General features: G+C 38.6%; 1 protein-coding gene across 24 annotated transcripts in view; it reads right to left on the bottom strand.

The window, feature by feature from the left end:
• LTBP1 (latent transforming growth factor beta binding protein 1) overlaps positions 1-18,861 on the bottom strand; it is a gene marked incomplete at its 5' end in the record, with an annotated part of 437,494 nt that overhangs the window by 83,852 nt on the left and 334,781 nt on the right. For all 24 annotated transcript variants that reach the window (XM_079721395.1, XM_079721384.1, XM_079721394.1 and 21 more), the window contains 4 exons: positions 2,026-2,148; positions 8,656-8,778; positions 11,273-11,395; positions 17,483-17,605. In XM_079721395.1, coding sequence (XP_079577521.1) covers positions 2,026-2,148; positions 8,656-8,778; positions 11,273-11,395; positions 17,483-17,605 — 492 coding nt within the window. The remainder of the gene's footprint in view (positions 1-2,025; positions 2,149-8,655; positions 8,779-11,272; positions 11,396-17,482; positions 17,606-18,861) is intronic.

Below are 18,861 nucleotides of genomic sequence, written 5' to 3' on the forward strand. Positions count from 1 at the left end.
ACTAAGAGAATAGACACCATATTCCCTTTTAAGAATACTGTGATTTGGGACACGTGAGAGGGATAGAATTTATGACAACTGAGAACAAAAAAGTCATACATGTCCAGTAGCAATGGATAAAAAATGACTCCAACAAGCTTTTATTTATATGTACTTTGGGATACACTACAGAGTTCCATAATGACGGAGGAACAATGAGAAAAAAAAATTTATCCAGTATTAGAAATAAATAAGAGTACAGGGAAGTTTGAGTTTTCAATGGGAAAAAAGGCATGGATTTATTAAGACTAATAATTATAGGAAAACCTGTGGGGCAGTTAGGTGTAGCTAAAAATGATGGAACAAATGATCTAGACAATCTGATTTTTTAACCCCAGCATCAACAATAACTCAATGTGTTACACTGGGAAAAAAAAAACTCACTGAATCTCATTGTCTTCCTTCCTTTGGCTATAAGTGTAACAATAATTGGCATGGCAATGTAGAGAAAAGAGTGGGGAAAGATCTTGGGTTCAAATCTCAGCTCAATTACTTATTAGTGAGGAACATGCTAATTAACTTCTCTGAGCTTCAGTTACTCATGCACAAAATGGATAAAAGAAAAGTTGCCTCTTCAATTCTTTACAAATTAAGTAAGGTAATTCAGCAACTGGCACATAGTAGGTATTCAGTTAAAGCTGTGCTGTGATCGGTGCTGTGTTCTTATTAGTGCCTTGTGTCCACTGTACAGTCAGTCCTCCCTTACCCCCAGGGGATACATTATAAGACTCCCAGTGGATACCTATAGATACTACTTTTTTCTTATACATACATATAATAAAGTTTAATTGATAAATTAGGCACAGTAAGAGATTAACAACACTAACTAAAAATAGAATTATAACAGTATACTGTAATAAAAGTTATGTGAATGTAATTTCTCTCTCTTTCCAATTATCTTATTGTACATATTTAATGCCTTTTTCATCTTAACTAAGGACTTATGCACTGTGGCCGTAACTTTTGCCGTTTGAGGGGTGACAACAAGGCTAGAACAAATTTCTTTTTCCCTCTTTGTTCTTACCATAGATCTTAGCAACCTCAACACATGATTTTTTTTTCTTTCCTTAGTAAGTCAAGAACTTTCACCTCTTCATTTAAAAAAAAAAAGCACCTTTATGGCTTCTTTTTGGTATATCCAAATTGCTGAATCACTACCTTTGTGCTCTGGAACTGTTATTAGGTAAAATAAGAGGTACTGGAACACAGGAACTGTGATACCTCGACAGTGGATCTGACGACGGAGATGGCTACTCAGTGACTAACAGATGAGACATGTTGGACAAAGGGATGATTCACGTTCCGGGTGGGATGAAATGGGATGGAATGAGATTTCATTACACTACTTAGAACAGTGAGCAATTTAAAACTTGTGAATTGTTTCTGGAATTTTCCACCTAATATTTTCTGACTGCAGCTGACTGTGGGTAACAAACTGCAGAAGGTGAAACCACAGATAAGGGGAGGAGGACTGCTGTTTAGGAGATTAAACATGATAGCACTTTGAAAAAACATAAAATCCTGTCCTCTATAATTGTGACCAAAACATTAGTGAGGTTTCTGGGGGAGAGGAGAAGCTGGATATTGGATAAAAACAGGGATCAGGAAAAAAAAAAAAGCAGATACATATCAGCTATGGGACAAAATTAAATAGACCCATGAAGGAGATAAAAAAGCTAGAAGATAATTTAGAATCAAGTACCAAGGTTGGCCCATGGAAGGAACAGCAAAGTACAGGTGATCTCAGTCACCACAGAAGCACACAAAGCTAGGACACAGTTCCAAAACACGAGTTTCAGTTAACATGGTGCAGTGCAAAGCGAGAACTTCCTGTACTTGATGTAGACTCAAGAAAAATATTATACAAATACAAATTGGCATAGCTCACTTACATATAAAGTGGTAAAACCGCAGACTGTCATCAGGAAGCAACGCAGAACTGAACAATAATGTAAATTATAACTTAAAAGATGGAGAGAGAAGTACCTTGACATCCTTTATTGTCATTTAGCTGGAATCCATCTGGACAAGTACAATCATAGGACCCTTCAGTATTAATGCAGTCTCCTCCCTGGCAAACACTATTGTCCTCCAAGCACTCGTTGATATCTACAAGTCAATTTACAAAATTTAAAAGACAAAATGTATTTAGAAAAACATTTTCCTTATGTTTACACACCAGACTCACATAAATGAACACTATTTTACATCTCTCATAATGCATGATTTTAAATGGATGACGATTTACCTTTTAGAGTTTTTGAGAAATGAAATATTTTGAAAGGATTTTAGCTTTGCACAATAAACAAACAAGTTTTAACATCAAATAAAATCAATTCAAAGAGGAAAGTAAAGATTCTATAACAAACAGTAATTTACTTGGTTAAATTCTCCGTGATGATAGAGAATAAAATTATTCTTCAAATAAGAATATCTTGAGCATCTATTTATACAAGATCCTGTATTATGCATTACAGGAAAGATTTTTAAAGTACTTGGCATGCTCCCTGCCTCCAAAGAAACATGATTGTACCAAAACACCCAAATTATATTAATAAGAAAAATATTGAGTTGCTTTATAAGTTTAAAATAATTTAACATAAGAATTGTCAAAAAAGATATTTGTCGGACTTCCCTGGTGGTGCAGTGGTTGAGAGTCCGCCTGCTGATGCAGGGGACACGGGTTCGTGCCCCGGTCTGGGAAGATCCCACATGCCGTGGAGTGGCTGGGCCCGTGAGCCATGGCCGCTGAGCCTGCGCGTCTGGAGCCTGTGCTCCACAACAGGAGAGGCCACAACAGTGAGAGGCCCGCGTACCGCAAAAAAAAAAAAAAAAAAAAAAAAAAGATATTTGTCAAAAGAATAAAACCAACTTCCAGTGTCACATGAATTTAGAGAAGAGACGCTACAGAGGTCAAAGGTGGCCTGTGTAACATACAGAACTTACTTGGAGCCTTGACAGCAGGGTGGAAAGTGGCAGAGGTGGAAGAAGAGTTTTTGGTGGGCAAGGGAGTCAACAAAGTCCAAAGTCACTTACACAGCAGTTATCACAAACAGGTATAATGTTGCCTGGATTTTTTCTAACGTATGTACTTATAACGTATATGCAACTAAAAACGGTTTATGTAGCCAATAATGGGTCTTGACTGTGAGCATGTAAGACAATTAATGACCCCCCCTTGCTGCATGAACTTGAGGCAGATCTTTCACTAGGGCTATTTATTACCTCATTTACTCCTAGTCAGAGCTCATTATTCCTAACAAACTCCATGAGCCCCGATTCTGTTGTATGTGTAGGATTCAAATTATTAGCACTGAAGAAACCTAAAGAACAATTTGTTTTCTCAGAAATTTGGCATGTTATGGCATTTCTTGCTAATAATTATGATTGCTGCTAAAATACAGGAGGAGGTCCAGGAAGAAGTGAATATGGAGATGGTTGCTGCCTTACTCTCCTCGCTGTCTGGTTGAAAATGTGGGCACAAGGAATTAAATATTCCTCAAAGAACCCAAGCAACTAATTAACTGCCTTCTGTACCATTCATGGGGCAGATAAAAGAGAAGCACCTTATAATTTCATTCTATCAAAATAAATTATTATGAGGTTCACCCATTTTTAAAGTGTTTCTGAATACTTGATCCTAAAATGTAAAACAATGCTGATGTGACTCCATCACAACTAAAGTGATTTATCACTTCTTTAGTGTGTTTCTCCAACTTCACTTAAGTATAATTTACATAAAACGAATGTGTCTAAGAGTCCAGTTCAGTGAGTTTTGACAAATGTAGACACATTCTTGTGACCATCATCACAATCAAGGCACAGGTATTTCTGTATCAATTTATATCTGTAAGGATCCACTGCTGGATTCTTAACGTCATTGCAAATGCAATGTTTTTTAAGGAATTAATGACACACCTTTGTAAGAATGTCATTCTGTAGTGACAAACATAAGGCTTGGTGACATTTTCCTTAGTCTCTTTTTCCAGTCTGACCTTAAAATCTCCATTCCTGTTAATCTAATGCCTGGGGTGTTATAATTTCTGTGAAAGAATCCGTAAAGGAACCATCACGCACAATTAAGAAAGATAACAGCACGGAGGACTAAGTGTCTCCTGCAAAGCCTGACTATGCCAACAAAGTTTTGTTTTTTTGTTTTTTTTTGCGGTACGCAGGCCTCTCACTGTTGTGGCCTCTCCCGTTGCAGAGCACAGGCTCCGGACGCGCAGGCTCAGTGGTCATGGCTCACGGGCCCAGCCGCTCCGCGGCATGTGGGATCTTCCCAGACTGGGGCACGAACCCGTGTCCCCTGCATCGGCAGGCGGACTCTCAACCACTGCGCCACCAGGGAAGCCCGCCAACAAAGGTTTTATTCACTGATTAACTGACCTTTGGTAGATCAAGATTCCTAAAAGTGGAACCAAATTTAATTGAGAAAAGGTTTTTAGATATAAATTCTGTGAAAATAATTCTTAAGCCCCAACTCTCTGCTTATTTCATGATTTTGAAGTGGTTGAACCAAATGGGGATATTCTAGTCTACTGTTTATGGATCTTTGCCATAAAACATGTACTAAAGGAATAACCTGGACCAATCATTACCAAAAAGGTATAGGCATTTCCATTGCCCCAAAAGGTTATTTGTTCCCCTATTCTGTTTGGCTTCTTCTGCTCAGCACAGTGTTTTTGAGAGTCATCCAGGTTGTCATGTGTATCAATAGCTCTCTCCTCATTATTGCTGAGTAGTGTTCTATTGTATGAATGTACCACGATTTGCTTACCCTTCACCTATGATGAGTATTTGGACTGTTTACAGTTTTGCTATTATGAATGAAGTTTTGATAAACATTCATGTGTAAGTCTTTGTGTGAATATAGGCTTTCATTTTCCTTGAGTAAATTCCTAGGAATAGAATGGCTGGGTCACATAGTAGGATTCACTTTTGAAGTTTCTAATGTGGCTGTATCATTTTACATTCCCACCAGCAAGGTAAGAGAGTTCCAACTGTTCCATATTTATTCTAATAGCTCCACAGCCATTCTAACAGGTGTTGAGTTGGAGGTCCATTTTTAGATCTACCTTTCTTTCTTTGCTCTTTCGGAAATTGAGACAACAAAATAAGAAAAGGCACATTTGATCATTAGCATTATGTGAAAAATCTCAATTCAAAATAGAGCAAGTAGAATCCTGAGGATATGAATTTCAGGAACAACACTCTATTACCAATATATGTGCCTCAGCATAATGGAAATGTGTCAGCTTTGTTCACCTTATCCTAAAATAATTTTCATTCACTTTCCAAAATCTAAGAGAAGTAATGTATATGAGAGTAAAAGGAAGCATTTTAAAAATGTTTATAAATAATTGTACAGATTTTAAAACTCAGTGCATTATGTTAGAGTCTGGTTTAGTTTAAAATTTTTGCAAGATATCTGTCTTCAAAAGCAAAAAAAAAGAGTAGGTGGAATATTAAGAGAGCCCAGTGTGGGATTGTCTGACACCACCGACTAGGGTGATATGAAAGAGGAATTTCTTCTAGGAGCTGGCCATCAGGCTTTAAGGATAGCAACAGTCAGTCGTGGTCACCTCTCCACTGAGACTGCTTTGGCAGTCACCAAGGACCTCCACCTGGCTAGATGCCATGGTCAACTTTTGGTCTTCATGTTGCCTAGCAGCAATGTTTGACACAAGCTCATCACGCCCTCTTTGAAATGTTCTCTTCTCTTGGATTCTGGTTTTGCTCCTTCACTTGCCACTTTTTCTCAATCCCCTCTGCTTGTTCCTTATCACCTCCTCACTTCTAAATAAATGAGGGACAAGGACTCAGTCTTTGGACAACTTCTCTCTTCTAGCTACATTCACTCCCTTGGTGATCCCATCCAACTTCATGGCTTTAAACACTGTCTACATGCTGATGAATCCCAGCTCAGAACTCACCCCTGAATTCCAAACACATAGGTCCAATTGCCTTTCAGATATCTTCATTTGGATACCCACTGTAGGCAACACAAACTGAAAATGCCCAAGTCAAGCTCCTAATCTCCTCCACAAAGCCTTTTCATGGAACACTCCCCCAGAAATAATCAAATGTCATCATCTCAGGCTAACCTCTGCTTGCCTACTTATTTAAGACCATCACTCTCCCTCCCTCCCTCAGCACCCCCCATGTACCCCACTTTAATTTTCCCCTTAACACTTACTGCCATTTAACAAACTATATAGTTTATTTATTTATCATTTTTTATTGTTATCTCCCTCACTAAAATGTAAGCTCCACGAGGGCAGGACTTTTTGTCTGTTTAGTTTATTGCTGTATATCCTGTACCTAGAACAGTGCCTGCCACATCCTTGATACTCAAATTTTTGTTGAATGAATGCATAAATGAATAAATGGATGACTCTGACTTGGAAAGAAATGTCAGAAGGTAAGAAATACTAGCACTTCTTCCCTTTTTCGATTTGGTCTGCAAATAAATGACCAACAGAGAAGGGCCATAGGAAGACAGAGTAAATCATGAATCTTCTTCTCAGGCTTTGCAAGGGACTAGCATGGAGCAACCACAGCAAGGGGCTGGGGAAGGTGCCAAGGTAGGCATGGAAGCAGAGACTGTGCCTGGAGGGAAAACAAGTCAGAGGCAGAGCCTTTGAAGGCTGAGATGCCAAGACCTCTAATAACCAGGACAACTGAGGCCACCTAGAATCACAGACTGAGTGGCTACTGAGTGTGCCGGCATACGTTGCCCACAGAAATTAGCACAATGCTTGGGATTCTGACTCCACAAGAAGGCCAGCAGGACTGCAGGATAACGCCGTAAGAAAACAAGTCTCTGCCAGAGTTAGAAGAGGAAAATTACACATGTAAATAGAAATGCCAACAAGAAAGATGGCTCTTCCTCCCACAGCTGTGAAAGGTATGTGAGCCGTCACAGCTCAGTTAATTACAGCTACATAAGACTGGGAAGGGTCAGAAACAGTGCTAGTTGGGAATTAGCAGGCTGAAGTGCTAATATCGTTTCAAAGGGAGCTCTGAATTAATTGACTGGGACTCCAGTCCTATTTATAACCTAAGACACTAGGGAAATTAGCCCTGACTTGAAGAGAAAAGAGTCTGATTATATACTTAAAAAGAAGCTTTCTTATGGAACATATATATTGATGACAAGCAAGCTGGGGAAAAGTTTTTATCTGGCTTGTCATGAAATGGATGGTTTTAGAATAAAAATATTGGACTTCTGGTGAAATGGTTACATATTAAAATAGCCAAAATAGAGGAACATGTCCTATAATAAGCACCCATTACCCAAGACTTAGTCAGTGGCCTGGTTATCCTCTTGGCTAGGCCAGGAATTAGGGCAAAAAACATACTGGTGGTCAGTGTAGGTTTTCAGTGCCTTAGCATGTGCCCTACCACCTACTTACTTCTAGAATAGATTCTTCCATGACTGGCTCCCAGAAACACGACTGCCTCTTCCATCTTGCATTGCCACTATGTTGAATCATCAACATTTACCCATATATTGTAGAGTTCCCCATCCACAGTTTTCAGACAACCAATTATTATTGTTATTATGACTTATCACTTGATCATTTGCCTATTTTTTCAATAGGTATGTTGATTACAACTTTTCACTGGATGTATTAACCCTTTGAAAAACATTATTACCTTAGGATAAAATCCTAGAAGATGACCCACTGATTCAACAATAATGTACATTTTAACACCTCTGAAACGGCACCCATTGCCCTCCAGACAGGTTGTGACTGTTTGAGCCAAGTTCTCTGGTCAGAAGAGAAGGATACAATACAGTTGATCTTTCCCAACCAAAGGGACTGAAAAGTCCAAAAGTACCTGGGGCCACTGAAGTATGTGCCACAAAACCAGTCACTGAAAAGCTCATTCTCTTCTATCAAAGGTGGGGTTCAGACCCTCAAGCAGACACCACCTCACCATGTGAGGCAAACCCTGCCATGTTCACATTTCTGCTTTCATAACTGACAGGGTCTAAATGCAGCAAATCAGCAGATGAGTGGGAAAAACACACAGTGAACACAGAGAATTCACAAGTGACAGGCTGGTGACAGGCAGTTTCAGCAGCCCTGACCACCCAAAGGGGTTCTGAGCCAAGGCAAGTAGGGAAAGTGGTGAACAACTCACAATGCTGTACACATGGGTTATCTTGAAGAAATATTTTATGTGAAAAGTTCAAAACTGAATTAAAGTCTGGCTTTAAAAACTTTACATTTATCTGGAAAATTAACTTGTCTTTACTTACTTGGATCGTTGGTACCACTGGTCCTGCACCCCAATGGATGCTATACAGAACTATACACCCAGGATAAACTGTCCACAGCTGAGAAAAGTTAAACTGATTCTTTATTCATTTAGCTGGCATAATTCTTCTGGCATAACTGCTCTGAGTAGTGTAAGGAAAACCTTGATTCTATGCACTTCTTGGCACTATTTGTGTGACCATGGGGAAAATATCTTGCAGGGACCTAGTGTCCTCAACTGTGAAGTCAAAAGTATGGGGTCAAGGACAGAGGCCAGGATGATGTCCAGATTTCCCTGATCCTGATTCTCACATTTTATGATTCTGCAATCAAGAGCAATTCTCACCTTCACAATGGTCTCCAAGGGCGGACGCTCTGTAACCCTGGTCACAAACACAGCGGAAGGAGCCCTCCGTGTTCCTGCACTGCCCATTACTGCAGAGATGACGGTGTTGGCATTCATCAATATCTATGAGCAAGAGAGTAAAAAGAAGCTTAGAAGTGGTGCTTTAAAAGTGAGTTTTTAATCATTCATGTAAAGGAGGTCTATAAACTATCTGGTTTCTAATTAATTTAGAATTTTCATTTTGTGATTCAAACTGACCTCTAGTAAAAGGTCACTCATTAATATCCCTGTAGGGAAAACCAGATGAGCTTAAAATTTTAAGCAATGAGCTAAGAATCTGTAGATATTAATTCCACTGGTCACTGATAAGGGGCAAATACTTGGCTGTAATCTGGGAATCACAACGAAGCTTCTCGGAATTCCTTCTATAGGTTCCAGTTTAACACTCTGAGTTTAAAAGCACTAAGGCCTGTGATAGTCTAAAGCAGGGGTCAGCAAGCTACAGCCCACCACTGCCTATTATTATAAATAAAGTTTTATTGGAAAATAGCACCACACATTCATATACTATCTGGCCCTTTACAGGAGAAGTTTGCTGACCCCCCTGATTGAAAAGTGTCATGGCGTGAATGTCTTCAATTCTTTTTCAGTAATTTACCCTTTAGACCCCTAGCAATCAGGCTTCCACCTTCTCTCTCTCTCAATGATTTTCTGGGCAAATCTAATGGTCCTTCAAATGGGCTCTCAGCCCATTTGATACCTACATTGCCTCTGAATCTCTCTTGCTTGACACACACAGCCTCTGCTTAGAGATTATTTGTTTTGTAACCGCAGTCCTGAGCTCAGGCTCACACACGTGCCTGCATCATATCCACACATAGAAGGCATGATAATATATTGCATGTATTCCATCATTTACTTTCACCATTAGATTCTGACTTTCCTAAGGCAGGGCTTATGGCTACCACATCTTTTTTTACTCCTTAGATGACCTAGTGTTTCAACAATCAGCAGGCACTTATTTCATGTTGTTTGCTGATAAACTTTATTCATCACATTTTGCGTATGTGTTACTTCTGGCAATGTGATTCTGCAAGACTTAACACCACAGGGACCCTACACCACTGTATCCTACTCTGCTTATAGCATCATTCTGATTATCCTGGCATTTAGCACCTAAAATTGGTTTGCCCCTATTTCTAACCTGGTGGGTGATTCTCCTGTGTCTGACTTATCTCTAGGAGTGACATCACTGGCCCTTCAAAAGGCAGGACTATGAACACGATGGCCTTATTATATTATGTGTGGACCTCTACTCTTATCACACACACTGTAAAGGTCAGGCTTCATTAAATAAAGTATAAAAACTTTGAGAGGGACTAGAATCTAGAACAAATTACTTAATTTATCTGTGTACATGAGTGTGTTTGTGTGTGTTTGATCATTCTTCACCTCTAGATTAGGTAGTGTAATAACTTTCTATGTTCTAGAAAGGGATAATTGAAGAAGGTTATGACAGTATTGGTAGGTCCCTTTGTAGGACCACCATACATTGTCTCTTTTATAACACTACCTCAGGAGACCTTTCTACTTATTAAATATCTAAAGTTTACATACAGACATGGATATGATTTGTTTCCCTATAATGAAACAACTGATCATGTACAGTGTGTATTCTTAAATAAATGACGTTTAAATGACATTTCTTTTCAGGAACTCTGGACACTTGTGCTTGTCACTGGTGATACCATAGTATTTTCAAGCTCAGGAAGCATATACTTGCTGGGAAGTGAAGTACAGTTGACCCTTGAACAATGAGGGGGTTAGGGGTGCCAACCACCACACAGTCAAAAATTGCACTTAACCTGACAGTTGGTCTTCTGTCTCCACAGTTCTGCATCTGAGGATTCAACCAACCACAGATCGTGTAGTACTCTACTAAGTATTCACTGAAAAAAATCTGCGTATAAATGGACCCATGCAGTTCAAACATGTGTTGTTGAAGGGCCAATCTGTAATTCTGTATGAAGTTCAATGAAGAAAAATACTTTTTTTAAGTCTAAGGTCAACCTCAGTGAGGTCCAAAATCCTCACTATCACCTGTAGGAACAGGGTATATTTCACAAACTTTATCCCTGAGTATAAGGGGGATGCTATTCCAGTCTTCCTGAAAAGTCTTGTTTAGTGGTTATTTTTTTTTAAAGTAAGAATTTTAAAAAGCTCAATGCATATAAAAACTAGATCATTAATATTCCAAAACATAACACCAGGCTGACATAGTTCTCTTCTAAGTGTTAATCCTATTAGGTGAAACTTTCGAATGATTTTAATACAACTGATTTTCTGCAAGTAAGGAATTAACACAGAGAGCAACCATTTTTCTTTCCAATAGTAATGCCCAGCCACTGATCACTAATACCTTAGTTTTCAAATTTAGACTTTTCCCATCCTGTTTCATTGACTTTCCTGACTTAATTGTAAGTCCCTTGATTTCTGGCACAATAAAACAATCACGTAGGTAGTTTCTCAAAACCCACTCACTTTACTGAGTGCACGTTTTGTTTTAGGCACGTGCCTTAAACTGAAATCACAGTAGTTCATGGTGCTACGCTCCTACCTTCACACTGGTCTTTTGTTGCTGACAGCTGGTAGCCCTGCCCACAGGTACACCTGAAGGAGCCCTCGGTGTTTTTGCACTGCCCGTTTATGCACAGATTCCCTTGCTGACATTCGTCAACATCTGTAAACACAATGACAATTGTTTACATTAGTTCTTATATCTAAACACCCCATTAGCTAAAGTTTGAGACTGTAAACCAAGCTACTGCCCTCAAAGCCTTCCATTTCCAGGCTGGCCTTTTAAGGCATGACCCACAATAGAAAATTTTTAATAAGCAGAAAAAAAGGCTCTGCCCTTTCCAATGCATTCTGGGGTTATTACCACAAAAATAATAGTACTTCTCCTAGGTGAGGCACTCTACATTTTAGTTTGAATCAGCCCACCAGTGTTCCAACCATCAACCTCAGTATGCTAAACTGTAGAAAAGAAATAATTACAAATAGATTATAAATTTATGATGAAGTAAAATTGCTTTCAATACAACAGCAAGCTCTTTGGCAACTCTCTCTCTCTCATATTTTGGATATAGCACAAACACAATATGAAATATTTTAGAGTTGAAAAAAGAAAGAACCTCAACATAAAATAATGGCTACGAGGCAGTCTGCAGACCTGTAGAAGGCAGAAAATAGGCAGAATTAAAACTCTCCCAAGAATTTAAAAAACAAAACCATAATGGAGGCAGTTATGGGAGGAAATAGACATTTCTACCATTCTAGAAGAACCTGGAAAAGTATAAGGTCAAACAGTTGTGTTAAAGGACACTGAGCTCATTTTCAAAGTAACAAGGAAAGCCAAGAGGCACGATAATGTTTTGATGATAGATGTTGGAATGTCTAAGGAGAAAGTGATGAGTGAGGATTTTTTTTCAAATGCCTTGAATAAACATAGAGCTATTGACTGAGAAAGAACATAATTCTTTATAAGTTTCCTAGTCGTGGATATGAATTTACACGAATGAAGAAAAGCCTGGCCTCCTCAATAACTTGAACACTTGTGGTAGAAGCAGCGCGTGTTTTCTAAACGTTTTTGTTTGGCTGTCAGGTTGGTCTGATCTAATTAGATAGTGCTGTCTTGCCTTCTCTCTGCGGATACAGCCTCAGAATGTTCTGCTGAAGAGCTAGTCAGTTTGTAAGAGTTTATGATTATTAAAATATGGTAGGACTGAGCTTCACCACCTCCACTACAGGTTTGCTGTGAGAATTAGTGGAGACAATGGACGAAAACACACCAGCCCTGTACTCAGAGTGGGAGAGAGGAGTCCTGATCTTAAAAGAGCAGAACTTGTTTTAAGGAAATCACATCCTAAAGACCAATGTCTGACTAGTGCTTCCTTCTGAAAACATCCTGTTACTTAAAATGCATCTACAAGGTTTTTAAAAAAAATTTTTTATATAGCAGGTTCTTATTAGTTATCCATTTTATACATATTAGTGTATACATGTCAATCCCAATCTCCCAATTCATCCCACCACCACGCCCCTCCTCCATCACTTTCCCCCCTTGCATCTACAAGTTTTTGCCAGGAGAACTCAATTAACTGCACAGTCCTTTCCCTCAAGTATCACTGACAATTACCTGTTTCCTGAGCAAAGTTGCATTTCTTAACCTCTAGAGAGGCATTAACCTTTTGAATTTTATCTTCATGCAAGCAAGGTGTCAGTTTATGTTTCCTGAAAAAGCTCACATTGACTATTAATGTAACTGGAGTTCAGAAATTTGTTTCTGATTTAATTTCTTGCAGAAATTACTTGAGTTTACCAGAAACCTTTGTTTCACTTATTGTGAAGTTGATCCCTTTTGTTTATATATAATTCCTGGCTGTCAACTGTTGACTACCAACAGAGAAATTAAATAAGAATTTTGTCTTACGAATGACTTTACACCTTTCCAGCATTCTCAGTCTACTAGCTTTTCAAGTGGTCCACGGCAAAGACGAGCCCACACCATGTTTTCTTTCAGCACATTCTATAAAATACTTGAGACGTCAGTTCAAGAATTTAAGACCAACAATAGCTCATGTAGCTGGTTGGATCTCACGTAATGTCTGACAACATTTTTAATGCTTTGGCCTCTTTTTGACTTTCTCAAAGAAGATGACAAATTAAGCATTCCCATGTGAAGATGTCTGCAGCAAGACTATACCCTCTATTCCAAGTACTGTCAGGATACACCAGACATCTTACATAAGTTACTCATTTATGTTGGGAAGACTGTCAGAAGTAATTCATTATAAGTAATGATACACATATTTGGAAAAACTCGAGGCAACTCTGTTATCTTGAATGAGGTGATCTTTGGGTCTTTAAAAGGACACGGGAACAGAGGCAGCATAATTCTACACATTAAAAAGCATTTTTTCTTTTCTGATGAGGGACAAAATTCCTATGACAAAAGAACACTTTCTAATAAAATAGGCATGCAGGACAAATGTCTTCTCTCTCTTGTGCCAAGAGATGAACAGAAAATATTATTCTTCACAAAAGGTATTTGTTTGGTTGGTTTTAAAAATAAATTTATTTTATTTTTATTTTGGCTGCGTTGGGTCTTCGTTGCTGCACGCAGGCTTTCTCTAGTTGCAGCGAGCAGGGGCTACTCTTCATTGTGGTGTGTGGGCTTCTCATTGTGGTGGCTTCTCTTTTTGCAGAGCACTGGCTCTAGGCATGTGGGCTTCAGTAGTTGTGACTCTCAGGCTCTAGAGCGCAGGCTCAGTAGTTGTGGCACACGGGCTTAGGTGCTCCGTGGCATGTGGGATCTTCCTGGACCAGGGCTCGAACCCGTGTCGCCTGCATTGGCAGGCAGATTATTAACCACTGTGCTACCAGGTTAGTCCCAAAAGGTATTTCTTTAAGGGACTTTTTGCATATATTACTATGATAAGTCCTGCTCAGAGTTAAAATAGAGACTATCTCTAGGTATTTATACATTTAGTACATACAGCACTAAAATGTATAAAGAAATACAAAGATACAAATACGTAATGGATTAATACACTAGATAATGTATTTACAACCTGAAAAGAGTTGTCAGTACATTGAGTGAGGTGAAGACACAGTCAGTGCTGTGCTGCTTCCTCTGCCTGCTAAGGTTTTCTCCCCTCTGTATTCAATATTTTAAGACCAAGTTCAAATAGCAACACCTCTGCAAAGCCTTCCCAGAAGCATGCAATCAGAATTAGTCACACACTTCTTGGCTTCAGCAGAACTTTGTACATGCCTATTATTCGGTGAATAACAACATCTACCACAAAATGTCATGCTCTGTTCCTGCCTTATATCTCATCCTCCATGTATTATCTCTGATATTTCATTACCTTATATTATCTCATGCAATCCTCACGTCAACCCTCATAGGTGCCATTACTGTTACCTTCTTGCAGATGAGCAAGTAAGGCTTGGCGAAATGAGATAACTTATCCAAGCTAACACAGCTTCAGAGTATCACAGCTAGAATATGACATACTGCCTTTTAAAAGAAAAATAAAACTAAACTCCAGACTTATTTGGATTTCACCAGTTTCTCCATGCAGGTCCTCTTTCTGTTCCAGGATCCAATCCAGGGGACCACATTATATGCAGGTGTTTCATCTCTCCAGTCAGTCTTTCCTTGTTTTGACAACGTCAATTGCCTTGAGGATATGGGCCAGAATTCCACAGAATTTCCCCAATTGGGACTTGTCTGATGTTTTTCTCATGATTAAGACTGGGGTTACAGGTTTTTGGAAAGAATAGCACAGAGGTAAAGTGCTTTGGTCCTCACATAATGTCAGGAGTACATGACATTCACATGACATCACTGACGACTTAACTTTCATCACTTAGTACTTTACTGTCTCCAATGATCTGATGCAGGTTTGCATCTCTTCCAATGAGTAATAGTTCTTTGAGAGATTTCAGCCTCTTGCTAACATACGCAGTGCCTGGAACATGTTGGTTCCTTGATACACTTGAGAGGAAGGAAAGGAAGGATGAAGAGAAGCTTCTGCAGCAGCCCAGCAGAGTGCCCCAGAGACTGGAAAACACGAATGTTCCTAGGGGTGGCATCAATTGATGGTGTGAATTCTCAGGTAGTAGGGAGACTGACTAGAGAGGAGCAGGCTCATCTGGGATGGCAATGCCAAGAGGAAGATGGTGGTAATGAGTCATTCATTCAACATGTATTTACTCTGTGCATTTTCCCTCTAGAGAGTCCAATCCTCGAATTTTAGGGATGACATGATATCAGGAAACCTGAGATTATTTATCCAAGGTTGTATAGTGAATCCCTGGAAGAGCCAGGATTCAGGTCAGTAGTGAGGAAGAAGATGGGTGTGCAGGTCAGGATAATCATGAGCAAGTACTTGAGTCAAAATAAGCACAGAATATACCCAGGGCAGTTGTGACATCAGTTGGATGGGACAGAGATTGCAAACTGAAGAAAGCAGTGGTGACAAATTTGGAATATGAAGTGCGGGCCGATTACAAGGGTTTTTATGAATAAGCAGATGAAAAGAAGCAGGCAGACTGGGAAGAGAAAGTAACATGACAGGTTATGGCAATAAACCAGATACAGCAATCAAATAAAGATTAACAATGGCTTCTAATGCTGAGACCTTCAGCCACCATTAGTCCTGTATGTAAGGAAGATATAATACCTTTCAAGTGATTCTCATGTTTAACTTTTTCTGAGGAGGTGCCCAGCTTAAGGAGTCAGAAGGAAAGCTGCGGATGTGGGAAAGGACCAGGAGAAAAGGGACATGTGCCTACTTCATATGCTCTCCTGGGAGTGGATAGTATTCTGCTGTATGGAAGGAGTAAGGCACCAGATTCAGACGTCTGTGAATTCCCTGCCAGTGGAAGATGCTTCAATTCTTACAGGTCAGTAGTAGGGTATCTGTTTACTGCTTCCCTACCACAGTGATAAATTAATCACTACCCTAGATCCTTCACTTTCATTGAGACAGTAAAGAAAAATTTTTTACTGATTTCCTCTTTCTCCCTTTGAAAGAGCATGCTTTTAGGTATAAAAGTGATGGAAGATAGCAGAAGGGAAACAATCCATAGATTTAACCACAGAAAAAATGAAAATTTCTTAAAAAATTATTTAAAAAATTAGAAAAACCTTGGACAAATTACACTAATATTCTAAAGAAAACGGTATACGTTAAATATATACACTGTACATAGGTTTATATATATATATCCTATATATAAAGTGTTCATACACAATGACTTAAAAACTTGATTAACGGGAAAAGATATTAACAAATTTACAAAAGAGGAGATATAAATGTTTAACAGATGTATGAAATAAGTGTTTAATAATTATAAGTGTTTAGGAAATTAGCACATAAAATACATATTAAATCTTTTAGAAGTAAAAGAAACACACATTTTAAAATTAGAAATTAGTGTTCTTCTATTGAAATCGTTAAACACAGAACATTGTGCCTAATTATTCCACTTTTATAAATAAGGAAGTAATCCAAAAATTCAGGCAAAGGTTTATTTTTTAAAGAGATGCCTGTTAGGTTTTATTTTTACATAATAATCAGAAGCTGGAAAAAATATGTTCTTCAACACCTGAAGAACAGCAAGAAAATGGTGACACAGCAATACACCGGGATATTACACTGCCTTTAAAACTAATGTTTGAAAAGAGTTATTAATGAAATGTAAAATGCTCATGATATACTATTAAATGATAAAAAGCAAGATAGAAAACTGTACACAGAACATAATGATATAAAATATCCATGAGATACAAATATCCACAAATGAGGTTGAAAGATTATTACTTTGTCTTTTTTACCTTTCTGCATTTGCTACATTTCGTATAGCAAATGCATGTTTTTTAATAGCAATTTTATTGAAATAAAAATCACACACCACATAATTCATCTATTTAAAGTGTACAATTCAACAGTTTTTAGTATATTCACAGAGTTGTACAACTGCATGTATTGTTTTTATAACTGGAAAAAACAAAATAGATCTGTGGTTTACAGATGTTCTCTAAAAAAACACTGTTTTTCTCTATGTAAACAGATAGGGTCTGTATTTAATCACCATGAGGAGTCACTTTCAAAGATGCCAACCAAAATGTGCTCCAAGTAGCTCAATCAAAATAAATGACAGGTAGCATATTTCCCTTTTTTAAGGCTAGTTACTCTAATATGATTTTAAGTGCAGTTCAAATAAAAATGAGACATCTGATCACAGTATTTACCTTTACAGTGCTTGTGGTCTGGAGTTGGGGTATAGCCCTTGTGGCATGAACACATGTAGGATCCTTCGAGGTTGGAGCAAGTACCATTTGTGCAGATATCTGGTTCCAGGCATTCATCCACATCTTAAAGAATGGGGTATAATGGAAAGGGGAAAAAAAAGACAAAGAGGAAAAAAAGAAATAAAACATAAATAAAGTTGAATTTGGTTAGAAACAGAAATAGTGGATCTTCTAAAGAGGGGCAGATTCTTTTTTCTTTTTTTTGGCCGCACCATGCAGCTTCTGGGAGTTTTAGCTCCCCAACCAGGGATTGAACCCAGGCCCTCAGCAGTGACAGTGTGGAGTCCTAACCACTGGACCACCAGAGAATTCCCAAGAGGGGCAGGTTCTTTAAGATAAGCTTTCAAATTAGCCCTTAAGAGGAAGAGAAGCTCTGGTATGAGGTATGTGTATGATGGTTCCATGGCTTAATTTACTTTCTGCAAAGCAACTCAAAAAAGGAACCAAACATGCTCTACAAATAAACTCAATGGAAGGCTTGTTTTAGAGGGGAGGGAGGAAGAGAGGATAGATGTAGAGCAACATCCCCTGCAAGATAAAATATTCCAAAGAACCACAGATGTGTGGAGGTCTAGTTAGGGAACTGATGAACTTCAGTAGAATGTGAGCGTTCATCGAAACAAAAGATATGATTCATGACCCAGAAAAACCATGGGAAAGTTTTAACAGAAAGGTGAAAAAAAATCTGGCAAAACATTCTAAGATGGCATTGAATCGGTGATTAAAGAAAAAAACACAATCTAGGGGACAAACATAAGCCTACTGGGTAGTTTGAAGGTGGGGTATAGGCTGAAGAGGCAGATACAATAATAATAGCTAATCTTTGTTTCTTTAACATCTTTATTGGAGTGTAATTGCTTTACAATGGTGTGTTAGTTTCCACTTTATAACAAAGTGAATCAGCTATACGTATACATATATCCCCATGTCTCTTCCCTCTTGCATCTCCCTCCCACCCACCCTCCCTATCACCCTCCCCCCCAGGTGGTCACAAAGCACCTAGCTGATCTCCCTGTGCTATGTGGCTGCTTCCCACTAGCTATCAATTTTGTATTTTTTTTTTAGATTCCATATATATGTGTTAGCATACGGTATTTGTTTTTCTCTTTCTGACTTACTTCACTCTGTATGACAGACTCTAGGTCCATCCACCTCACTAAAAATAACTCAATTTCATTTCTTTTTATTTACAAGCAGCTCATGCAGTTCAATATCAAAAAAACAAACAACCCAATCCAAAAATGGGCAGAAGACCTAAATAGACATTTCTCCAAAGAAGATATACAGACTGCCAACAAACACATGAAAGGATGCTCAAC

This window comes from Hyperoodon ampullatus (assembly GCF_949752795.1).
Source record: "Hyperoodon ampullatus genome assembly, chromosome: 15".
Lineage (NCBI taxonomy): Eukaryota > Metazoa > Chordata > Mammalia > Artiodactyla > Ziphiidae > Hyperoodon > Hyperoodon ampullatus.